Here is a 26477-nt window from a genome sequence, read left to right on the forward strand (position 1 = left end):
GAGTTAAGCGAGGAAACCGATGGGGAAAAAGTGTGGTCGGGTTAAGCAAGGCCAACAAAGAACATGACAACAACGCCATCAGCATCAACACGAAACCAAGGGGGTTCCTGCCGAGGTCTGGCACCTTGATGACGATGTGTCCCTTCCTGGTGCCGCTGCGGTCCAGCTCGCGGTGCTCCTTCACCATCACGATCTCGCCCTCCTCCTCCACCTTGTGCGTGTTCTTCTCCACGTGGTTGAGGATGCGCCAGTAGTCCTCCTGGGCCACGCACACGAACTGCGAGGAAGTGAGGACATGGGCGGGTCAGCCGGGAGGACTTTCTTAAAGACGGACGGCGGCGGCGGCTTCCCTTCGCTAAACCCTCGCCTTCTGCTTTCTCTTGAGCGCGACCTCTCTGACTTTCTGGCGGTCAGGGGACAGGAAGTGACGCGCAGGACAGAGGAAGTGGGATACTGTATGACTCAGCCCCTTTCACACAAAACCCCACCATGTGTTTTTTCTTGTTAAAGCCACTGACATGGAAGGGAATGGTTTCAGGTTCTTACGTAAGAATGAACCAAAACAACTCTACAGCCACTGTACCCCACTCCATAGATAGATTGCAGGCCTGAGGGAAAACCGAATAGAAAACTAATAATAGTAAATATTGGCTCGCTATGAGGGAATTATGACACATTAAAATAGGCATTAAACATTCAAATAGCTCCAATATGGAGCCGCCATGAGGGGAAAGATCCCATCGAGCACACAAAAAACCTCATCAGCCACCTGACACGATGCAGCATTTTAAAAGTGCAAAAGGTTTGCCGGAGATCTCTGTGGAGTCACACCGGCTGCTCGGAGCATGTGCCCAAATACAGTGCACCTTGATGGGCCACAGCAGGTGGCTCGATACTCTAGTTCACCTGGTAGTAATGTCCTCATATTGGATTAGGACCAATCTACACTTGATCAAATCCTACCTTGTTCCAGTCCTTAATAATAATAAAAATAAAAATGAAATGAAAAGACAACTAATCCAGATGTGCCTGATAGTAAGGTGTTTATAGATGGAGGTAGGACAGCATTAATTTGGGATTCCAACCAAAGGTCTTTGTCGGTGTACCTGGCAGTCGTCCCCTTTGGTGCGGACTTCTCCGTTCATGTGCTGCTTGTCCAGGGAGGGCGAGATGCCAAAGCTGTTGCCCATACAGAGAGTCTCCACTCTGCCCTCCAGGTGGCTGATCTCCACCGCCCCGTTCAAGATGACGTACCAGAGGTCCAGCTGTGGAAACCAACACAAGTGAAGTGGGATCGAGTGAAGCCAAAAACTCTTTTTGCCTCCTTAAATGTTTATGTAATTATGCTAATGAGCCCCTCCCCCACCACAAATAGATTACAGCCCTGTGGGAAACAGTGAGCGTCTGACCTCCTGCTTGTCGTGGAGAATGATGGTGGCGGCCTGCTCCACCACCTCAAACACCATCACGCCGCACAGCTCGCGTCGCACCAACATGGTCATGTTGGCGAAGGCCGGCAGCTGGTGCATGAACTCCAGGAGTTGCTCTGAGGGTGCAGAAGATACCAGTCAGGAGAAACGCACAACCTTGCCGATGAGCAGACGTCAAAGCAGACTGACCGATGTCGTCGTCGTTACGGTCGGCCGGGTCTTTCTCCAGGCACTCCCGGACCAGGTCCCGGCTGAGGAGCGCGTCTGAGGCTCTCTCCAGGTCCTCGTCCTCCTCTTCTTCCTCCTCGCTGTCCACGGGGGCCTCGGGAAGACCGGACAGGTCCACGTCACCCAGCTCGCTCTCTGTAGCCTGGAAGGAGAAGAACGTTGAAATAGTTCACCATTACAAAAAGAAAAAAACCCAGTCCTAACTGGGAATAAGAACAAAGCCAAAGTGTTCAGAGAAAAAAGTACTTGAATACTAGTAATTTTCCAAGAATAATGATGTAGTATCACGAGGACAAAGCATCATTTTAGTGGCACAAGGTTCAAACATAATTAAACAAGTAAAAGAAAAAAAGACCAGCAAAAGTGGAAAAATCATTTTTCTAATGTCTAAATACTAGGGAATCCAGCTCATTGTGACATCACAGGGAGCCGCTGTTAGAACCTCCCTGGAACTGAGCCCTTCAGAGCCCTTGACATATATGAAATTATGATTATGATATTAGCGGCATTTGCTCCCAAATAATGTTGACATATTATAATATGTTAACAATACAGTTACGAGCCGAGTGCTGCCATCACCAGGGAGCTGCGGTTCATTCATTGAGGCGAAACACTCCGATTGTGAAGCGGACTAGTGTTGCACGCCGGACGTGCAACATGGTGTCCGCCCGTCGGCCTTGAAAGGTCAGGTTTATTTCCTGCGTGCGACCTTTGCTCCGCCACGGGAAGTAGCGAGGGGGACCCGCCGCTGCGGCGTGATAATTGGCCGCTATTCCGAGCGTAGGCAACCTTGGCAGAGCTCCACACACGAGGCAAGCTTCAGGTGCTGGGAAGGACTACCCTTGGCTCGCTTTGGTAAGGTAAGGTAAGATAAGATAAGATAAGGTATCACTCCCCCACCTGGTAGATGTCCGACAGGCTGCTGCTCCCCGAGTCGCTGGCGATGCTGCAGCCCGACTGGCTGGGGGGCACGTGCATCACCTGCTGGTGGGCGTGGTCTGTCAGGTGCATCTTATTGAGGTCGGCAGGAAGCTGCTGAGACGAGACAGGAAACCAGCAGAGAGGGGAGGGGGTGAGAAGCGGCGTGCAGAAACGTAGCGGTCGGTGCTCCCTTTCACGACACAAACGACCTTCTTTTGCTTCGGGTGGCAGGGAATTTCATTTTGCTAAATATGATATGGAATAATATGCAAATGACCCATGACCCTAAAGAAGAGCACAGACACCTGACCCTTCCATTAGTGATTTACTACCTATATCTATGTTTCTATATCAATATTCTACACATATTTGTTGGGATCCTCATGTTTGATCACCTTTGGTCTCCCATAGCGTGCATGAATGTGACGCCCTGACCTCCTTGCTCCCAAACCACAGCCACAGATATATCGTAGCCCTGAAGGAAACAACAACCTGGACAGGCCATGAAGGAGGAGTCCACGCCTGAAAATACACCAAATCCCTTCCTATGTGCCAGCCCGGTGGGGGGAGGGGTCAGAGTCACACCTTACCGGTTTAGACCGCGGCGGCGCGAGGTTGAGGGATGACGTCCTCCTGCGACACGGCGACACCCCGCAACAAGCGTCCTCCATCACGGCACCTCCCACGACCGCCGTCGTCGTCGTCGTCCGAGCGCACCCGTTCGCTAGCTAAAGCAAACATGAGGCAGTGATGCGAGGGCGCGGCGAGGGAACCTCCACGATGCCAGCATGCAATATTAAAGAAGTCTGGGTGAAGTGCCGCCCTCTCATAGGCCCGTTGTAGAGCGGGACCCCGGCAGTGGGACCCCGTGGGTAGCGAGGGGGTGGAGCTTAGGGAAGGTCAACAGCATGTTCTTAAGGAAGTGCTGCCAGTGTTCAGTGGAGATGCATGGTACCATGTTGGCTCTTTGGCTAGCTTGGAATCTCATCCGTTATTATTATTTCTAAGGTTGTCCTAACTTCCTTTTGGTTAATTTTCTTCACGTAATTATGACTTTATTCTCATAACATTGTGACTCGAGTCATTGTTTTGAGTATTATCACCTCCAGAATCGACTACTGCAACAGCATTCTCTACGGTACACCATCCAAAACCCTCAACAAACTACAATATATTCAGAACTCCGCTGCCCGCCTCCTCACCTCCACCCGCTCCCGTGAACACATTACCCCTGTCCTCCAAAACCTCCACTGGCTTCCCGTCCCCCAACGCATTCACTTCAAAATTCTTCTCATCACCTACAAAGCCCTCCACGATCTGACCCCCCCATATCTCACAGACCTCCTCCATCCACATAATCCCCCGCGTCCCCTTCGCTCCTCAGACTCCAACCTCCTGGCACTCCCCTGTAAGACCAAGCTCCGAACCTGGGGAGACAGAGCCTTCTCCATCGCTGCCCCCACTCTCTGGAACTCTTTGCCCCATTCACTCCGTGCTTGCCCTGACCTTCCCACTTTCAAAAAACAACTCAAAACCCACCTCTTTAAATCTGTTTTTAATGTCTAACCTTCTATATCTGACTGCTGTGCCCCGCCCCGCTTTTTTAACTGTGTACTAACCAATGAATGTTGTATTTTGGTGTGTCTTTTATTCTGTTTACTTGCTCTATTCAACTTCATTCTTTTGTAAAGTGTCTTTGAGTATCTTGAAAAGCGCTATACAAATAAAATGTATTATTATTATTATTATTATTATTACTCTTCAATATTTCTACTTTTATGCTACTAAAATGACATTGCTGTTCCACATAATATTAGCAGTTTATTCACCTAAAACTGTAACATTCTCCCATTACAATATAATTTTTCCTCTTAATATTTTGACGTTATTCTTGTAACATTATTGTATTTTCCATGACAGCACGTCTTGTCAATATTTCTTAAAAAATATAACTATTTTTCTTGTTGGAATACAACTTTTTCTCTGAATATTTAGAATGTATTCTAATTAACTAAGCTGTATTTTTCTATTTCTGTTGTTTTTTCCATTAATATTGAAACTTTCTCGTAATTGTGAGTTCATTCCCATAATAGTTTGACTTTATCCCCATAACATTAGAATTTGTGTACATCTTTCTGCAACTTTAGTCATTTTAAATAATTCCATCTCTTCATTATTTAAACTTTCTGCTACTAAGATGATGTAATTTATCATGATAATATTCCGACATTCTTCTTGGAACATTACAACTTTTGTGTCTTTAGATTTGGACTTGGTCAAAGGGGGCCAATCCGAAAGCAGCCATGGGATTCATATCTTTACCTTTATCAGCTGCCATCCTCCTCCTTCCATCGTTCCATCCTCCCATCCATGAGGTCATCAACTATTCATGAGCAATAAATGATGCTCAGTGCAAGCTTCCGTCTACTGTCCCTGTTTGTCTTTCCTGTTCAGGTGTCGTCTACCTAGATTTGACACTTGAACAAACACGCCCCAGTCCTTCCCGTCAATGCCCCCCCCTCAGGGTTGTGAGGCCCCCATGCTTGCTGCAGAAAGAAGCAACAGCACTTTCAGTTGAAAACTGTCAGGAAGGCCCGGGGTGGTCTTCCCAGTCCAGTTCACACCTCGCACTTAATCCCACATTAATCCCTGCCCCCTTCCGAGCAAGAGCGGGTGAGGGGGGTCTCCGATTCTCCTCATGCATAAAGGATGAGGGCGAGGAGATGAAATATAAATGTGTCATCTTCCTTCAGATGCACAATTCCATTAAGCCAACACGGAGCACGCTGGGATGCTCCTGGATGGGTCGCGGCCTGGACCACCAAACGGACGAGGCTCTCGTAAGAAGCTACTATCTTAAATGGCGCCAGTGAAGTACACTAATCCCTGCTTTTTGGATGTTCATTGGCTCCAGACCCGACGGGTCAATTCCTGCACGGATTCCTGATTCATGAATAGAACTTATAACCTTCTAAATATGCTTTTTAACAATAGAGCCCTCCAGACATGAAATAACACCCCTATAATCGCCTTTACACTCCTACTACACAATATTGTAGACATAACAAGCTCAAATACGACATATTGGACATGAAAAACCTGTTTGTGAGCGTCTAAATAAAGTTTTGAACATTATTAGCCTTCACCTACAGAGCTTCCTCAGTCTTCCAGCGCTCACTTTTCATTCCACTCTCTCTTGCTTGTGGTTTCCTCCCATTTCTGGCATTCTTTTCCTTTCCCTCCCCCAAAAGGCATGCATTATGGATGCAGCCTGTCGGCCCCACACGTGCTGTTCCGCATGGAAGTCAGGAAGGTGGAATAAAAAAATAAAACGTGAAGAAGCACAGCAAGCCTAGAAGCATCCCAACGTGCACACAAGCGAACGCATCTGGGGCGTCACGGTGGACGTGATGGGCATCAGAAGGAAAACTGTGGCCCCCGGCACATCCTAAACACTTAAAAAGAAACCTTAAAGAAATAAAAAATGCCAGAAAAAAAATTGGAAGCATCAGCAGTATTCTTCCCAGAGAAAAAGGGTGGACTAACTTTTGGAGTCATGAGCCACATTGGGTTCAAACATTGGGCCAGGTGCCGTCTGTATGTACGTACATGGGCGGTCATCATCCACAGCAGATGACAGCATCACATACACCAAGTAGACGTACAAGTACCACTACCACCACGTGGCTGTAGACGACCATGCGCCAAACAAACAAGTACATCCACCGTACGTTTTCAACAAGTCCAGCCAGCGCCATCATGGCTCCAATGCTGGGAACCTTTCAGAAGAGGAAGGATGCTGAATTAGCCGTACGCCCCCCAACTCCGTTGCGGTGAGGAAGATAATCAGCCATCTTTGGAGGACGCCAGACGTTACCATCAGGCTGGGGCGTTTGTGTGTGGCAGCCATGCGGCGGTTGCTCGGTCCAGTCAGACGGGAATATCCACAGACCCACCGCAGCCTATTCCACTCGGGCGAGGAAGCTTTATTTAGATGTGATGTGTCAGGAGGAGAAAGCAGAGGTCTACCGCTGCAGATCAAGCAACTTTTAGAGACTTGCCAGCCTGTTCCTGCACGTGTATTCACTTTTATTTTTCTACATTTTTGCCTTTTCAGCATTTCCTGAACCTTCCAATCTTCCTGCACCTTTTCCCATATCCTACCTAGCATTTGCCGCTTTTGCTTTCCCTTTTGTTTGCATTAGAATCTGAGAAAATGAGTTAATACGAGCTAGCTAAAATGCACGTCATTGGGTCATCTCAGGGTCACTCACAACATTGGGTGAGTAGGTAGGTAGGTGGGTAGATAGGTGGGTAGCTAGGTAGATACTTTATTCATCCCCATAGGTGACCATTGGCAGGGGAAGGAGTGAAAAAAACACGGACAGTTCTATTGGTCCACTCCCAAACCCGCCACAGCCCTCTGCTGTAATCAATGCGTCCCATCTCGTATTGATGAACGGCCCTGAAAATGACCCAGTAAGAATCTCTGCTTGGACCAGGATCGATAGCAAGGAGATAATGGGGCTGTGTGACGTTGGGGGGGGGGGGGGCGCAGGGTTTTGTGTAGAAGGTCAACGTGTACAAAAGACAAGGGAAGTGTTTTGGTCTAACACGGGGGTGTCCGCAGGATGAAAAGATTAAAACTTTGCCACTTGGATATTTTGTAAAGGTTAGTCTGCACTTCTTGGGGAATTTTGCCCATCATTCCCAATCCTTATGTGAAACATCAGCGCATATTTCTTTCCTTTTTCTGTGCATCAGAACAGGAGAGAACAAGTTAATATGAGCTAGCTAACAATGCTGTCATTGTTGGCTAGCTCATATTAACTTGTATATCTAAATGTCTTCATGTTTCAAATGTCCCAAAAAGTGCAGTTCCCCTTTAAGAAGTTATACATTTGAAGAAAAGAGGGCATCCCCGCTTTGCCATTCCTGTGAAAAAGACTATTTTTCCACTTCGACTTCACCTTTTTCGCCCATATTATGGAAATAAAGACATAACATTACAAAAAGAAAATGTACAACAATTATTTGAGAAGAAAGCCGAAATGTTAGGAAAAAGAAAAAAGCAGCAGATAAATGGGGAAAAAGCAAAAGGTCGATATTAATAGTTTGTCAGCTATACCACAAATATCTTATATAAAAAATATGAAATATTTTCTTTTAAGAGGCCCTCGACACCCCGGCCTGGTGCGAGTGTGGCCTGGTACTTCCTACGCCGTTTTTCTAGAAAGCCGTCTAGGATGCGTACATTTCTGGCTGGCGGCAGGCGATGTGACACGCATGGCCTGGTGGTGTCACCTGACCCACATCGATCTTCCTCACCGCTACTTCCTGCGCGTGTGGGCTCCCCGACGTCCCGCCACATGCCTAACAGCTCTCAGTGGAGGTGGCGTCGCTTTACTTCCATATTTGGACTTTTGCCCACAAGCTAATGTTCCAAAAAGGTTTATTTCTTCAAAGAAAACATTGCATCTTTTTAATATTTCAAGTGGATGCTACTAAAAGAAACTTTTTTCTTCTAATATTATGACTGTCCTTTTGTGTTGATTACCAGTGAGCGCTGCCCAAGCCGCCGTTTGTGGTCTGTGCTCCTTCACAAGGAGTTTCCCGATGTTTTGTGTGGCTGATTGAGCCCGAATCCACTCTCGCCGCCGAGGTGACTCACTTGACCGCCGCAGCCTGACAGCGAGGACGATCACGGCCACGGAAGCCAGGAGGCACCCAAAGCCAGATGAAACTCTGGACTAAAACCACAAGAATCCTTCTGACCTCCTCAGTCCTGAATCCACTCAACATTTAGGGAGCATTAAAGTGTTGATCCATCGCTCTCATTGCCCTCCCCACCGCAGACAGAAGCACATGGTAGGGTGGCAGGCGGGTGGACTTCATTAACCTTTCCAAACGGGGGGGCTCATTACTGGCGCCAAGCTGGAGGACACCCCCAGAAGGCCAGGGCATATTGAGGTCTATGTTGGTCTATGTTGGTCTATGTTGGTCTATGTTGGGTTGGATTCCAGCTCTGTCAGCGTGTTGCATTCTACTGTGACTGCATGGAAGACGGGGGTGACCAATGCCCGGCCTGGGGGCCACTTGTGGGCTACAGCATCCACTACTTGGTGGGTCCTCGATACAGTCGTCTCTTAGCGCTTTGACTTTCACGGCTTCACTCTATCACCATTTCCATATTCATCAATACATCGTTATGATTCATGGTTCAACACTTAGGTCAAATATACGCATATTTAAGCAGGTTAAATAAGTAAGTAAAATAAGTAAAAGACAAATAAACAGCATTTAGAGAATGTGTGATGTAGATTTGCACACTGGTCACTAGGTGTCAGCAAAGCTACTGTGATGCTACATGAGACACACAAGCACCAGACTTGATCACCAGAAACGACAGGCTTTTATCACAGCGTTGAACCATCTCACTAAAGGCATAATCCCTTGAGTTGCAGTTTGGCGTGGATTACGATGGCAACCGTAGCCCGTGTTAGGGATTACTGTGTGAGATCATTCAAACCTGCAATAAAAGCCTGTTGTTTTGGCGATCAAGTCAAGTCTGGAGCTTGTGTGTCTCTTCCAGCTTTACTGACACCTAGTGACCAGTGTATGATACTACACACCATCACATCACATCACACATCTTCTCAAAGTCTAGGAGCATCCCAGAAGGATACCTCCACATGATCCCCAACCGTGTGTTTGGGGAACGACCACCCTACCACCCCTGCAATGGAAGGATGCAACTTCGGCCAGACCTGGAATTTCCTGGCCTGCACTTTGTGAAGGTGACAAGGTGGCACCCTTTTTCTTCACCCCCCCACACTTGACCACATGTTTATTCTTATGAAAGAGCACCAATAAGAAGAAAAGCTAACATTTTGCTCCATTCAGCAGGATGAGGAGCACACACACACACACACACAGCAGTAAAAAGGGATTACGACATCGCTTACTTTGGAGGACCACGGCTGCAAGCAGTTGGCATAGCAACGGACCAGGAAAGCCATCGCTGACAGAAGGGAGGAGGGAAGTTTCCCCCTCGTTCGCCAAAAGGTGGAAAAAAGGAAGGAGGAACACTCCCTGCTTAAAAAAGGAGCCAAAAGAGAAGAATCCTCAGCGCATGGACGATGACGCCAGCCAACGCTTGGCAGGTATTCCCACAGAGGAGACTTTTCCAATTTAAGGTCCAAGTTGCCCACTAGAGAGCATCTTCTGCTTTGCAGATGTTCTTCTCCTCACAGGATGAAGCAGCAGCATCTTCACGGTGCTTCCTCACCACCACCACCAGCCAAGGAGCCCACCTCCTCCTCTTTGGCAACTCCTCTAGCGAGCTCCAGGCCAGCGTGAGGCAACCCGCCGGTGAGGCTCCATGGCCGGCGGCATGCGATCCCCGCCCTCCTCCCTTCCTCTCACCCGCTACGCGAGGCTTGCTCCTGACATTCCTGCCCCCTCCTCCTCCACACACTTTGGTTCGGATGAGAAAGAGAGGATGCTGCACCTCGGCGGACCGGGACGCTAATGAGGGATGGCGGCGCCGATGGCGAGGGAGGGAGGGGAATCCAGCTGGAAAAGAATGACATCACCTGTACAGCCAGCGAAGGGGGGAGCGGGGAGGATGGGGAGGGGGAGGGAACTGCATTAGATGGATTGGCTGGCGAGGGAGGAAGGGAGCAGGAAGTAAGGAAGGAAAGGAAGGGAGCATCTTTATTGATTTGCTGGTAACATAAAGCCTATTGAGGCAATCCCCCACCGCCCCCCCGGACCCCCCAAGACCCCCCACCCCCTTTTGTGACCGGTGCCATAAACTGAAGAATATATCACAGTGCCCCCCCTCCGCACCCACCCACCCACAGGACAGATGCAGCTGCACAAAGGCAGCTGACTGATGATGAGGACGATGAAGATGGGCTTCCCCCCCTCCAATAAACACGGGGCAACTTCCTACTTGCGACAACTGCGGGCACCTTCGCCCATTTTTAATATCCAGAACATCCTGTCATCATCTATAACATCATTAGAGCCCTCTGGCCATGAAATAACACCCCTACAGTCATCTTTACACTCCTATTACCTAATATAGTTGACATCATGAGACAAAAGAAGATAGAAGTGGGACACGTGGTTGATTCCGCGTCAGTCTACAAGACAAATGTATAAACATTGAACATGAGGCTTTATGCGAGTGGCGGCCGCGGTGATCCTGCGGTAAGAGTGGTGCCTCTGACAAAGTGTGTCTGACAATGAGTGCTCCTCCTCGGGCAGGCAACGTGGAGGCCCTCACGTCCGGCTCTCCAAAGGTTTGCGTCATTTATTATCTACTCCTATAGCGACAAACCCCAAGTACAAAGTGGGGTTCGGCAGTAGTCCAGAAGTATTATTATTATTATTATTATTTATTATCTTCTTTTGTGTCTGTTATTATATGGGAGCCAGGCAACGACATTTCTTTGGCAATTTCACTACTGTGTTTTTGTGCAATGACAATAAAGGGAGTCTATCTATCTATCTATCTATCTATCTATCTATCTATCTATCTATCTATTCCGTAAGGAATGTTTGGGAAAGTCAAGGAAAGACAGCTGCAAAAGGTGCAGATTCTATAAAAGCAGGTTATTGTGTGTAGCTGCTCTATAGGAGTCCAACTCAGTACAGACGGCCCAAAAGAGCATCATAGTTCCCCTTTCAAAATAAATCAATTTGGAATATTTCATGTTTTAGTGTCATTTTGGACCTGATGTCTGGGACCCACCGAGCATGGATCCACCCCCCCGCCAGTTTGGACCCACTGATCTACAAGATCTTAAAAAAAGCAGAGCGCTCCTGCCATATACAGGATCTTTGGATAGTGGTTTTGCAATAGCTTGTTTCAAAAACACACACACACGCAACTGAAAGTTCCTGTCATATAGAGGATCTTTGACTGTCATTTTTGCAGCAGATTGTTGCTCGTGTGACGGGCTAACTTTACGTGACGACGACTGGTGTAGCTTCTTTCTGGACTAGCGTCAATTTATTCTACTAAAATGTTTGTTTTTCAATGTCTTCCATTTGCATGATTACGTTTGGAGGAAGAGTGGAGGAAATGCTTTTGCTTTTAGTGAGATGGTCAACCTCTTCATGGAGGCTGCTGGAGTCTCCATTCTCAGTGTGTGTGTGTGTGTGTGTGTGTGTGTGTGCGTGTGTGCGTGCATGCGTGTGCGTGAAACAGCCCTCCCCTCCCCACGCAGATGCCAGGGGATGACATCATGGTTTTCGGGTGCAGCCAATGGGAAGCGAGCACATGGAGGCCTGCCTTCGGAGGAGGACGGAGGATGGAAATAGATAAAGGAAAAAAGACAGCAGATAAGAAGAGGTTTCAAAAATAGATTGGGGGTTAAAAAAGAGAATGAAAAGGGGGAGGGGCTACAGACTGATTTCAATGTTTAAACGAAACACTGGCAGGGTGAAAGGCGAGTGAAAGCCAATGTCAGCCATCTTGATTAGCCATGAAAAGCACGAGGATTCTTGCTCTATCATGACAGTACATCGGAACCAGAAACACCACAAAGCTCAGAGAAGGCAGACGTGAATTTCCACCCTTTGATGAGGATATCCGTCAAACTCAGCCCAGGAACAGCATCTCCACCTCAGCTACCTTTGTCCTTCTCGTTACGTTTTTGTTCTAAATCCACAAACTAACCTTTGCCAACTAAAACTAACCAGAGTGAGAAATGAAAGTCCTTAAATGCTTGGACCAGCCTTGGTTCTTCCCTTTATTGATCCATTTGAGTGCCTGCTACAAATAAAGGTACGTTGGTTTGGACCGAGATCATGATGACAACAACATAGCTCCTAAGAGTTCTAACTCCTAACAGCCCATATCTGGCAACCTCCACCCACAACAATAGGAACAACTGGGCCTGGCGGGGGGGTGGCAGCGACACATCCCAATCTCGGTTACCTTCGGCACGTCAGTCAAAATCAACAGTCTGAATGAAATACACAAAGAAAACAATGAAAAAAAAGTCAAAATATTAAGGGAATTAAATCATAATTATGAGAAGAACATTTTAGAGGAAAGGTTGTTTGAAAATAAATTTAAAAATTAAAATTTCTGAAAATAAAGTGAAAATAGGAAGAGAAAGATAATGTCCTTTTAAATAAATAAAGGTGCTATTTTAGGAAAATTTGATTGAGGCAAAACGTTGGCATATTATGGGAAAAAAGTGGGAATTATGGGAATTAAAGAAGAAAAATGACAAAAACGGTTTAAGAACAAACCCAAAAATGTGGGAAAAAATACTGTATATAGAACTTCTTTGGAGAAGGTTGGGACTCCCCTGAATTAGCCTGACAGATGTGATTAGCTGAGTGGGGAGCGGGCGGTTGGCAGTGACAACAAAAATACAAAGTTTGTCTTTGAAAGCGCTCGCCTGACGCGCACACACGCCACAAAAACAACATATGCGACAGGAAGTACTTCCTGTGCCGCGCGCATCCTGTTTGAGACGAGACGGCGCAACGTCGCCCTCGGAGGTGTGCAAACGAGTGCGTGTTCTTCCTCTTTCGTTTCTGTGAAAGCGCTGGGGGGGTGAACACTTCTACACTCTTTCAAAGTAAAAGTTACCATCGATGTGGTGCTTCTCCAAGACCACCGAGACGCTGAAAAGACACTTCGGCCAATCAGAGAACAGCCGTGTCATGCCGTCTCACCGTCGTGTACCAGTGCGCTACTGGGCAACGGCAGTGTTTTAGCATCCTTCACAACATTTGGCAACCCAAACATTTCCCAACCAAACAGAAGGGGGGCGGGGCAATGGTGCAGCATTATTGATGCAAAAACCAAAAAGAACAGACCTGCAGTGTGAACATAGCCTTACTTTCCGTTTGTTACTTTATTTAACCGATTTCAATCATCAAGTCTGGACCTTTGTGAACAGATTCACAATCATCCACATCCAAAAATAGGACTTTTCTCGCACTGCATGGTGGGAAGACCAGGCAGGGTAAACAACGTCGGACAATGGATACGCCTGGTGGAAACGGTACCATCCAGGATGTGACGTCTCTTGCCGTTTCTCCAAATATGCCATCACGAAGCAGCACCGGGCCATGAAGGACACAAGATACGGAAAGCGTATTCCTTCAGCATCACCACGCCAACAAAGGCTGCATTGGTGTCGGTATGCACGTCCAGTTCAGCACAGGACAGGAATTCCTGCCATTTAAAGCAGCCCCTCCCTTCCTGGAGCCCCCCCCCCAGCATCCATGTTCCTGTACAGACACGAGGGCAGCTGACCACCGCCCGAACGGGAAGCTGAAGGTGGAACGAGGGAGGCAGGAGGCCTCTTGAGCATGAGAGACGTTGAGAGAAGATGGAAGGAGAGTTCACCGAGGTTGTCATCTCGCTCTCTTCCTCGCTGATGTCATCCCTAAAATTAGCAGCCCATCGTCCCGTACTGTAACAGGCAGACGCTCAGAGGCGTGATGCCGCGGACGTCAATACATTCCTGATGAGGCTCTCAAACTGATACGATTATGCAATAATGGCTTACAGCCTTAAAACATATATATATTAAAATGACTTTGGCTACTTTGCGCATTTCACTGATTGTGGGCTATTGTGGGTGAAACCCTACCCCCCCGCCCCCAATAAAAGTCCTCATAGCATTTGTAGCAGCTAGCTCCATTCCAAACATTATCTTATCTTAGATCTTATTTAATCCTAACACTTCTCCATGATGGATGGTAGAGTCATTAGATGGGAAAGCTAAGCTACACCATAGTACAGAACCACTGCAGGAAACTACTACTACTACTACTACTACTACTACTACTACTACTAATACTACTTTAGTTTTTTAATAACCCCCCACTGAATGTTGGAATAAACGGCGCCCTTCCACTGAGTGACCTTCAAACCCTGAAGGTTGACGTGTGATGCAGAGGTTGAGTCACCGGAATGATGCATCATGTCATCGCGTATCCAACCATGACATTTAACCTCAGTCCCGACGCCGCCTGATTGACTTTCAGCAAATGCGATAGCCCGCCTGAGTCAACGTGAGGTCAAGGTGATGCTAATGGGACAAAGATGGGGGGGGGGGGGGGGTGTCATCTTAACAACCGTAGGCTCAACATGTGGTGAGTAATGGTGCAGCGGAACCTCAGCGTGTTTCTCTGTTTTGGTCAGAATTTGGACTCGGTTCCCTGTTAGCGTGCAACAGAAACGTTTTCATGAATCTGCTATGCTAGTCCAACTGTTCTTAATGGGGATTATTTTAATCACAAAACATCCTACTGGCGCACAACGGAAAGAATCTGTTTGGGGTTCAACTTCTTATTCAGACGCCGGCACACTGTGGTCAAGCTGTGGGTTTCTGCAGCCGGCCCAGGAGCTCAGGAGCCGGACTGGAGCTGGCACAGAGCTGCAACGGATTCAGTGTGAGCCCGGGGCCATTCCTACAGTAACGCACTTGCGAGGTCTGGCACTGGGGTTAGACGAGAGCAGTCTCGGAACTCATCCCACAGGTGTTCAAGTGGCGGTCGGTCGAGTTGAAGCGTTCGACCCTTGGATTAAGGGCGGGGCCTGGTTTAAGGTCAGACGCATGTAAAATAGGGATGTATATTTCTTTGTGGAAGCCAACTAGGTGGCCCTACAAGTTTGGACAGGCCTGAATTAACTTCCTGTATGAAATTATACTGCAGTGCAACAACACGTGGTGGCCTTGATGGATCAATCAAATATCCATCAATATATTGAAAGGTTCAGGGCATCATAGCAGGGATGTTCTTGTGAGGAAACAAGCAAGCATGTAGTTTTGTTATGTTATGCCTGTTTTGGCTCATTAGTGGAGGATGCGCTGGCACTCCCCGTAGAAAAAAAATGGAAGGATCGGGTTTCAGAGTCGATGCGGATCGATCCCGAGCAGAGCCATGTGAGAAGATGAATAATGCTAACGAAACAACACTGGAAAAAGAGCGCATCGTTCTTCCACGAGCCTTTTCATCCCCACAGATCCACGCATACTTGGACTTTTAGACCCAGATCCTTCTTCCTTGGACCGCAAGGTTGGAAAAGACGCAGCCATTCACTCATCGAATCAAATCATCTGGCGCCTTCATTTCATTCACAGCACGGCCATGGAGGGACTGAGCCAACAGCGAGGATAATGGATCACTGACGTCGTTATGATGCCTCCTCCGTCAACAACATCCCCCAACGCTCCCCCTACCCAAAACACGGGACAAATCCGAGCTTCAAGGAAAGGCTCCCCAGACGTCTGTCAAATGCTTTGTGGTCCATATGACATGCATCTGTTTCTGCTAAAAATAGCCCCCTTCTTCCCTGCCACCCACGTGCGTTCCCAAAACAACAGGTGCCCCAATTCTCCCAGTTATGGATCGAAATTCAAGTTCTTCAAGTTCAATGGACAGCTTCAAATGCTACAAAGGTAAGCAGTGATGTGCCGGAGGGGAAAAAACTAACCAAAACAAAAGGTGAAAATATACACAAAGGGACCACAAAAAGGGTTAAAGGGGACCTGTGATGCCCATTTTGGGCATTACAAAAGTGCTGCATACAACACATAGAGTATGTGTTCATTCCACCACGGGAGATATGTCATATATGTCATATCACACATTGAGAGTTGGACAATATCAGCAAATCACTTTTCAACTAAAAAGCCAATACTGTATCGGACATCCGTACATAGAATTAATGAAAAAACTACTGAACCAATTATTAGTAAGTGTTATCAATAACATGGCTTATGGCCACTAATGTGTTATATGTATGTGTTATAATAATGTGTTATGGTGACAGGCCTAGCGTAGGACGGTGGAGGTTTCCCTGACCTCCTCAGACAGGAAAGTGATGTTTACTTTTTCTTTCTATTTGTGGTCACATGTCTCATGACTCATTGGCGGCAAGATGTCCTCTGTTTGTGACGCATCCTGCTTGTTTGTATGCGTACGTGACACTGCATGGACTTTGCCAACAGCAGCGAGACGGTGTGGGGGGGAGGGATAAGTAGAGGTGGTGAAGAATCATCCTGAAGAGGTGGCCAGGGACACTTTGAGCTTTATAATGCCCCGTGTAATTCCCCATCGAGTATGTGTGTACGCGTGTGTGTGGCAAGTGTCGATTAGAAAGCCCCCAACTGTCACATGATCCTATCAGGGGCAGGGACACCCTCTCACGGGCGTTTCAAAAAGGACACATTTGCGCAATTTCCTGACGAGAGAAGCTTTTGACGCAAAAATACCTGCACCGCCTCATAGCGAGCCAAGGCGGGACAGGCCCGATTGGGTTCGGCTGTCGTGGACTGCAGTTCCATTCCATCACCGTAATCCCTCACTTATCACTTATTCATCGTTTGCAGACCCAACGGTGACAAGTCAATGTCAAGCCAGTTCGGGCCCAGTCCAAGTGGACTTGACCTCCCACAAGTGGAAATAAATCCAAACTACAAAGGCTGTTCCCATGGATGCTTATTATAAGCAACTTAAGTCCTAATTGGACGACAACAACGTTGTAAAAATAACCATTTTAGTACCATGACATTGATATATTAAATAAAAAACTAAACAAACAAAACTGACAAAAACAAACCAAAGTGAAGTTGCCATTTTTGGAAACAAACATGCGGTCACGTGAACAATGAAGAAGCAAGCGTCTGTCCTACCTTGTACCCGGGCGGTTCCTGTCCATCTGTGATGAGTTCCCGCTCCCCCCTGGGGTTGATCCTTCTGAAGCGGCGGCGGGAGCGCCGCTGCGAACCGTCCCTTAGCAGGGAGCCGTCGTCACCCTCGCCGCTGTTGTCCACCTGCAACACACAGCGGCCAGCCTCCTCAGAACAGCAACGTCTGACGGACCCGCGTGACCCCGCCTCATCCCGACAGCCCTGCGAGCCAGCTCCACGCAGGAGTTTGGGCTTTTGGATCTCTGGAGCTGAACTCCGACCCGAAGGGTTGCCTTCTGGGCTCTTATGCTCCGCGCTTTGGTTGTTGGGGTTCTGCTCTTCCTCTTCCTGGGCCTCTGGTTCCGGTCTGAGAGCTTCCGAGGTCCGGCCCTGCTGGTCGGCCTCCTCCTGGTTGAATATCCAGCTCCTCCAGAGCACAGAAAGTCGATTCCAGTGGAACACACTCATCCGGACTGCAGCACAGGATCACGGTGTGCGGGAAATACCACCAGAGAGGAAGAAAACTGGATCCCAATTTCAGGAAATCCTGCATTTACTGGCCATGCCGCCACAAGCCTTCGGCCTCGGAGTTGTCGACCGCCGTGGAGAGTTCCATCTGCTCAACACGTTGCAAAGTCTCAGAGTGGCTCACATGCTCGAGCACACGCTGACGCCGCCGCTTCCTCCAGGAAGCTACACAAACATCCTCACGAGGCTCAAGAACAAGAAGCAAAGAAAAAAACAAAAACACCAGACTGGGTCTAGACTAGACCACGCATTCCCAGGCTGCTGTTTGTCAGCAGGAATGTGTTGTTTTGTTGCCGTGTGGGATGGTGCTGACTGACAACAGTCGTATTGTGTTCCCGCGGTGCAGCCTGGGAGGAGCCCTACGAACACTTCATGACGTTGTATCACTAGACTCATTCAAAAGTGTAAAACCTCATCCACTACATTAGGATACTTCCAGTGGATGATCTCCAGCATCTTCTATGCTGCTTATCCTGGTAATGTATGATCACCATAATACAGTAATAATCTATAATGATTGTTTATAAACTAGTTTCATAATTAGACCTGTTTCTCAATTCATCTTTGGCTCCATGGCGGGCTATTGGCCAGTCTCACGGTATGGGAGTCATGAACACAGTTTGAGCTCAGTTTGGGCTCTGGATTCTGTAGAATGTTACAGTAACGCATGGATGGACCAGTTTGTACTGTGTCGGATCCTATGAAAGCCCAGATCAAACACTGCCGCACGTTTTTGACTGTAACGTCTCCAATGATCGCTAAATAGATGTCATTGCACTATGATGCAACTACATCCTTAATGCTAAGCAACCACTGCATTTAACCTGAATACAATCGGACATGGGCACTGACAGCTGATCCGGGACCAGCGGCTCTGGGAGCAGGAGTCTGGAAAGCGGCGGCGGCGCTTACCACGATCATTTCTGACGGCTCCAACGTGATGCATTCACAGCCTCGCCGGCCCCCCAGCTGCTTGCCGAAACTGAGGAGAGAGAAACACAAAAGGAGTGGGGGTCAAACTTTGACGATGAATAACAGCGCCCCCGTGTGGGGTGCTGGTCACGAGCGTAGTGGCGCAGGCTACACGGCAGGGCTGTCACCCTTTAGTGAGCAACAGTCCAGGAGTAGAAGCGTTATGTCGTAGGGAGTCCTGCCTTCTACATGCACACCTTTCCCGACAGCGTAGCGGGACAAAGATTGTGATGATATCGTCCGTGATCAACAACAACGTCTTTTCTCCCCATTTTGCTGCTGTTTTTTTCTTTCACTAGAAACGTTCTTAAATAATCTAAAATGTTATTGTGTTTTGGATGCTTTTATTTCCTTGTTAAAGTAAGTATTTCCAGCTTAAAGGTTCTGCTTATTTTAGGTCAAAAAATCTTAAACCTGGGATTTTGGTCCTGCTTATTTCTAGATATAGAAATTTTCATTGTAGATTTCTTACAATCTTCTTCAAAACTACTTGCTGCACGAACATCTCACTAGTCTGGAGTGCTTTTTTCACCCAAATCTAGTCTTATTTGGCCAGCCCTTTTTTGCAGTGCAGTGGTATGCAACCACCACGCGTTAGCAGCAGTTTCACACACACACACACACACAATGCCAGGCTTTGTCTGCTTTGTCTGATAAGAGGGGGCACGGAGGGCGGGGGAGCAGCTGACGGCAAAGGACGAGACCATGCGGGTCCTTTCTGTAGGTCACATGGCCCTACTTGCCGGGCCACGCAGAGTGCACGTGAGGTGATGCGCGGTACACGGTGTTGCCGCGCGCTCAGCTTCCACGCACGCCAACAGAACCCACATGACCTTCCAGACATACCACTCTGAACCCGCTAGCCCCCAACGGTGTATCCCACCCGGCATCTTGCCCTGAATGAGGGCGCTGTCTGCTGGGGAAGGTCGTCAGGTACAACTTCATCAGATCACAAGCAATGAAAAGATGTCATGTGGGGACCATGAGAGAAATGATGGGTTAGCATTTAGCATAAATTATGTTACATGCTAACCCCAATAGGTTGTGTTGAAAATGCTCTGGAAGACATGCTAGCATAAAAACACCCCCGCACCCCAAAGCTTTATGATCATAAGTAATGAGTCTTTGGGAGTTAAGTGGCATGAAGGTGAAATATGTAAGAAAATATGTCATTTTGGGGGACATTAGGTTGGAGAATATTATGGGAATAAAGTCAAAATATTATGAGTCATAATATTATAGAAAGAAAATTTGAATTTTACCTAAATAAAGTCAAAATATGGAAGAAAAAAGGTTGAGAGAATAAGCGTGTAATTGTAAGAAAATTAAGTTGTGGAACACATTGGGAATAAAGTCAATGGGAATAGCTGTGTGAGAAATTGCAAGTCAATTTCTGCTCCAGCATGTGGTGTATTTGTCATCCAAATAACAGCACATGCGACGCAGCGGGGGAGGGGGGTGCACGCGTTGGCGCACTTTCACCCTCGTGTGTCCGACACTGCAGGAGTAGAGGCGTCACACGGCGGTGTCCAACTCCCGACGCGGCGCCCAGACCGGCCAAGCTAATAATAAACACGGCCAAACGATGTGTGTAGGATTCCCTGCCAACAGATTGCCTTTCTCAGCGTGGCGACTCAGCATTGTTGGAGCAGCCTGGGTGGGGGGGTTGGGGGGGGGGGGGGGGGGGGGCAAGCTAAGCGGCTGCTTTTAATTATGGACGTGTGCTCTGGTGGCGTCTCTGTCCCGATTACAAGCTGACATTCTTCCCTCCTCCCGCCCACTGGATCGTCTCGTCTCTTAAAACGTTGGCCTTCGCCGCGTCACGGACGCCAACTCTAAAGCTGGAGGGACCGATATTTAAACAAGGACGAGAAAGTCCAGTGCAGACCTGCTGCCAAGGGCCTGGCATCACACGCTACTTAGCACGCTGGTGATTAGCATGCTGATGTGAGGGAATTGTGATGCTAGCCAGAAGACGTATGCAAGCTGAGCCAAAAAAATGTTAACGTTAGCCAAAAAAAAAAAAAAACATGACCGGTCCCGCTAATCCAAAAGTCAAATCCACGCCACGCTTGCTCACCCGCAAGTACATTCATTCACGCCATCGCTCTTGTACCAGTAAACGAGGACACCACCATCCTGGGGACGGTCATGGGGTCCCACCCCCGCACGAATCAAGTGGGAATTTTTGGTCATTTTAGTTTCAGGAACGTGAGCACACGGCCTTCAATGCTGCTGCCAGAAAATTGCCAGCTTTTGCAGTCCCGACTCAGCAGAAGTTATTGTGGGATGTTGCGTGCCCAAGTAAATATCCGCTTCTTCCTCCCCCTCATTGAAGGACAGGAGTTTACTTTATCTACTTTATTTACAGAGGCTCAAATCTGTTAAAGCGCAGAGACAAAACCGCACCATCGTGTTACAAGATTTTTTGGAGGCGCGTTCTCGTCAAATGTGGCGTTTGAGGAATGGCCCTGAAGGCATCATGCGTGAAGAAGAAGAAGCTCAGACGGAATTGGACCTGCTGGGCTCCAAAAAGCCACCAGAATGAAATGAGCCAAGCTACGCCGACCACCCAGGAACGGCGGGAAGTCTTCCCCCGGCCACGCTTGCAGTCTGCCGAACTCGGGACTCTGACTTCTCCGCCAGCCCTTTAGCCTGGGAGGTGAAGGCGGCTGGTGACAGATGTTTCCACACTCCAGCGAGGCCAGACGCTGGGCCCGCTGTCAGCGCTGGCGGCTCGGCTCAGCGTGTGTGTGTGTGTGTGTGTGAGACAGATTGGAGTAGGGAGGGAAAAAAACACAACTTACACCACGGATAAAAAAGCAGCAGCTTAAGTGTTCTTTAAGCGCATCATATTTATCTTTATCATATTTATCATATTGTAACCACGTGTCATAAAGAACCAACACCACAGCCAATCCGACACTTCTCCACGCTCCACGCATACTCTCTGAACCCTCAAGGTTCCATGCTGCCACTCGCCCCTCCACACACAGTCTATGGGGGCCCTAGGGACCCTTTGTGACCCATGGCGGCCCGTTTAGGCGACTAGTTGGATGAACAAGCATCTACTGTCCTAAAAACATCTTCTCCATGTTGGCCAAGAGACTACTGTGTTACTGGGACGGCGCTGCTCATGGCTAGGGGTCCTCACCTCCTGTGGGGAAGGGGGGGTCACTGACAGGTCCAATGACAGCTGCAGTGCCACGGGCAATAAACCGTGGCAGGCAGCATAGACACAAATGCCACACACACACACACGCCACGGATGCAAACGAGATGAGGACTACCAAAGGAGTCCAGCAGTCAATGAAGTTGGGATCATAACAACGACAAAAACTTATCCTCACATATGAACACCAATAAACCAATTTTTCAAAGACACCAGCCCGCCGTCTGACTTCCTTGTACGTTTGTGGTGGGGCTCTTGTTTCCACCCGGGTTTTGGACGGTGCAAGGCCACAGCGTTTTATTCTGGTTCAGGGGCGAGGTTTCGCTACCCGTCCTAAAATGTAGCGACTGTCCCTCAGTCAGCCACAGATGTATGTTAGACCACGCTAAGCTAGCCCAGCTAGAACGTCACGGTAGCGCGCGCTCGTGCCCCCAATTGGCAGGGTTCTGCTGTGAGCGAAAAGGAGACCGTACATGGGGGTGGGTGGGGTGGGGTTGACGGGGGTCAGTTTGGCAACCTTGTTTCCATGGTTACAATGACCAGGCAAAGCACAGCAACGGAAACAAAAGACACACACACAAACCGTTCCTTTTGGTTTCAGTGTTTGGCTGACTGATGCTGACCACACACACATACAGACACACACACACACACATGTACGCTTTTTACGAGTCATTTTCAAAACAAGAGTGATGAGATGATTCCAAGCTCAGCTGCTGCAAGCCGTCAATGTGGCCGTTTTTTTTACATACCCTGAAATTGCCCCAGCAGTCTTGTTAATGTTTGAATGGGAAGCAGGAAGAACATTCCACCATTTACACCATCAGTGGACAGAATAAGCTCAGCTCTCTGTGTGTGAGTGTGTGTGTGTGTGTGTGTGTTTTATGGCAAAAAAGGGGGGAATTCCTGCCTATCCGGGAGTCAAGATTGTCCAGAAGGAGCGATGAGAGAGGGAGTTTTGAAAAACGAAGCGCACACACACACTCACACACACACACAGACAAACGCTTAAGTTGTAAAAAAAAAAAAGAGCGCCAAAGGAGGAGAAGTTTGAGGAGCACCAACCAGGAAGAGGATAAGAGGATGTTCAGAACGGGTCCACTTGCTGGGAGTCCATGGACGTGACGTGAAATCCAGCATAGTGATCCACAATCAAGACAAGTCCAAATGATCTGAACGCTTGGCCAAAGTACTTTCAAAAGAGGGAGGAGTGTGTGTGTGTGTGTGTGTGTGTGTGTGTGAGTGTGAGTGTGTGTTGCTCATTTCCTGCCTGGGATGTGCTGGTGGGCTCCAGGCGGCCAGGCTGCACAGGAACACATGGCCAGCCGCTGTTCCGCCGGACCCTACACATTCCACACACACACACACTGACCTGTTTCAACACCCCCTGCTGTGGCCACGACCAACACACCCCTCCCCCACCAGTGTTATCCAGCAGCTAGACGCACGTGAACACACGCTAGCTAAGCTGCCCTGAGGTTATTGAGAGTTTTATGGAGGCCAGGGGTGTCCAAACCTTTACAACTCATTTAAAAGTATTCTTCTTTAATATGTCAACATGAAGCTGTTAGAAAGACCTTTTCCTGCTAATATCATCACTTTATTCTCTAAATATGAAGAGACTTTAGTTTTGGTTTGTCTCTCCTAATATTCCAACTTCCAAAAAGTATTTGTGTTTATTTCACCATGCCATATACAGTAAACCTCGGATATATCGGACTCGGATATATCGGAAATTCGCTCACAACGGACAGATAAAAAAGAACCGATTTTTCTGTAATGCATTTCCAATAAAAATTCATTGCATATATCGGATTTTTTATAACGGATTTCGCCTATTTCGGACAAAATCTCCAGTCCCGTTCCAATGCATTTCCATTAAATTTCCCTCGCATATATCGGATGGCCGCATCGTTATGCTAATCTTGTTGATGTCACTGGCTATTGTCTTTCTCCTGGCTCCAGATTTAGGACAAATATAAAAGTGACGTCAATAGTACTAGCACAGCAGTGAATGAGATCTTAACCTCACTATTGGAAATAACGTAGGCCTGACGGGCGTAACAGGGCCTAGCTTAATTAACAATTTGTTATGCTCAGAGTCCAATAAAGTTAAATTCTCATTACCTTACGTCTCTTTTCATTGCCCAGTCATTGGAAACATAGTCAAGGAAGTGCCTTTTTATAACGGATAAAATCCGATTTACGCATATACCGGATATAAATCCGATATATGCGTAAAACGGACATTTTCCGGTATACGCATATAACGGATTTCGCTTATATCGGACAAAACCAATGGGAACAATTGAATCCGATATATCTGAGGTTTACTGTATGTATATATATATATATATATATACACCATATTATTTCCTCATAATATCACCACTTTTTTCCCCATAGTTGACTTCATACTTCAACTACTAACTACAATTTTGCCAACCTAATTTTCAAATACAGTGAATGTATTGTGAGTTTTGCTAGTTTATCATCTTACTATATTTCAACTTTATGCTGCTAAAATGTCATTTTCTCCCCTCATAATACCATGACTTTATTCTCTTGAATTTTTCACTGACGCAGTTTTTTTTTTTTATTCTGGTGTGTGTGCGCGTGTTGAGACCTACCAACACCTGGCCAGGTACATGTGCTCCTTGACGAAGACGGAGCCGGAGAGCAGGATGTACCAGCAGCTAGCGATGCTGTCCGGGCTGCAGAGGAGGAAGAAGAGAATGTTTCCAAAAATAATAATAATCAGGCTTCGCTGCATGTCTTAACATGAAACCTGGAGCACTTTGCATTAAATGGTGTAGATTATGTAGAATATGCTAACCGAGAGTAGTGATAGCACTGTAGCATCACATTGCTATGCTAACGATGGAGATTTGAAGTTGGGGATTACTCATCTGAGCACTTTTAAAGCCCAAAACAGTAGAGGACACGACATTGTTGTGTAAAAAAACAACGGTGGTCTGTCATGGAGAGGATCTTTGACTGTGCTTTAAGTCGGCGTGGCCAAGATTGGTCATCGGAGTGCAAAACTGGGAGCGAGCAAGCGAGCACTTACTAGAAGAGGATGCGGTTGGCCTCGTGTCTCTCATACCTGGCCGAGGTGCACATGGACCTGGAGGAGAAACACCAACATATTCACACGCTGGCTCACTGGTGACCACAAGGGGGCGCTTCCTTTGCAAGACAATTGCTCCACAGCGGAGTTCAGCGTCAAACAAAACATTTCAACGCAGGATGCAACACCAGACCCCCTACATGAGTGGCGCCCGTCTATCTCTCAAAGTCACAACTCCGGAATGCTGTTGTGCAAAGTGGGTGAGATCCCAATCTCCTTGAAGAACGTCCGAGCCCTGGTTGGACTGAAATGTTGCCGCTGTGCGGAGCATTCCAGACATGCTGTGCATACTGGAGCAGTTGAAACCTGTTTGGGCGGGTGAGTCACCTTCACGTGAACGTGGGCCTTCCGGCAGGTACTTAGCATGTTTGACTGGCCGCCCTCGCCAACGTGCTCTTATCTGTTCCGTGAGTGTTTGCGGCTGCTGGGACAAACCTGAGCTGGTGCTCCCTGAGGTGAGAGAGGACGTCCATGTGGTAGAGGTGGCAGTAGATGGTGTGCAGGTCCTGCAAAGACACAAAGCCATCCAATAGTTGATTTCATATGCTTTATAGGACATCCAAGTCATACCCATCATCTCCATGACTGCACCATATTGCTCATTTTATGGAGAAGCCGCCATTGGTCAGCTTGTGTATCTGACGGAGCTGTTGCCCTCAAAAATGGCGGCGACCATGGGGTAGTCATCCACATGAGGTGGAAGTATGTTGGGAATGTTAGGACGCCGGTGTGATGAAAACCTAGCGCACGCGTCAACACGCCCGGCTAAACCGTAGTCTCTCGTCAAAAACGGCAGCGTCAACAAGCTGACAGGTGGGGGGGGGGGGGGGGGGGGGTGAGGGGTGACAGCATCCTAAAATAGCTCTCAATGGGGACCAGCTGTCAAAACCCTAAGAGGTTGACAGAGCGAGGATGCGCCTCGCTGAGGAGGTGGGACGGGTGGAGAAGATGCTCTCGGATCACCGGCCGGCATCTCACAGCCGAGGAACGCCTCTTGGTGATGATGATGATGGAAAACCGGAGCAATATTCATCACCTTAACAAATAAAGGCCTGTAGGGAAACACGACAACAGTGTTGTTGTGCTGTCTTCTTCCGTACCAGGTCACGGGGGGGTCTGGTAGCAGAAACCTTATTGACGCCATCGTCCATCTAATGGGGTTAGTGAAAAATGTAGAAATACGTTCCTGGCTCGCCAAGCCAAAAAGGTTCCCACCCATGGATTGGATGGAGCGTTCCTGCGTCGGGACCACCAATGAAAACACCACCAGCCTTCCCAATATTCCCAGTATTTTCCCCCACATTGCATCCCTCCAAGTGTCACACTAGCAGAGACTCAAAATCTCCATCCCACCCGCCGCGTTCCTGTTGCTGCGGCTCAAGAGACCCGCCTTCTGTTCCTACAGCATTTCAATTCTG

The 26477-nt window shown here is 47.9% G+C and overlaps 1 protein-coding gene across 12 annotated transcripts in view; it reads right to left on the bottom strand.

Moving 5' to 3' along the window:
- The window catches only part of rapgef6 (Rap guanine nucleotide exchange factor (GEF) 6), a 47808-nt gene that overhangs the window by 14485 nt on the left and 6846 nt on the right, over positions 1-26477 (bottom strand). For 7 of the 12 annotated variants that reach the window (XM_058086628.1, XM_058086630.1, XM_058086632.1 and 4 more), the window contains exons 2-11: positions 25495-25565; positions 25000-25056; positions 24560-24643; positions 18698-18767; positions 17261-17401; positions 2559-2693; positions 1620-1800; positions 1410-1546; positions 1107-1265; positions 125-277 (exon numbers count right to left, since the gene is read on the bottom strand). In XM_058086628.1, the coding sequence (XP_057942611.1) occupies positions 125-277; positions 1107-1265; positions 1410-1546; positions 1620-1800; positions 2559-2693; positions 17261-17401; positions 18698-18767; positions 24560-24643; positions 25000-25056; positions 25495-25565 (1188 nt within the window). Of the gene's footprint in view, positions 1-124; positions 278-1106; positions 1266-1409; positions 1547-1619; positions 1801-2558; positions 2694-9544; positions 10249-17260; positions 17402-18697; positions 18768-22994; positions 24503-24559; positions 24644-24999; positions 25057-25494; positions 25566-26477 lie in introns of those variants that run through there. The other 5 variants (XM_058086629.1, XM_058086631.1, XM_058086638.1 and 2 more) reach the window with 4 other exon arrangements.

Source organism: Doryrhamphus excisus, chromosome 11 (genome assembly GCF_030265055.1).
Source record: "Doryrhamphus excisus isolate RoL2022-K1 chromosome 11, RoL_Dexc_1.0, whole genome shotgun sequence".
Classification (NCBI taxonomy): Eukaryota; Metazoa; Chordata; class Actinopteri; order Syngnathiformes; family Syngnathidae; genus Doryrhamphus; species Doryrhamphus excisus.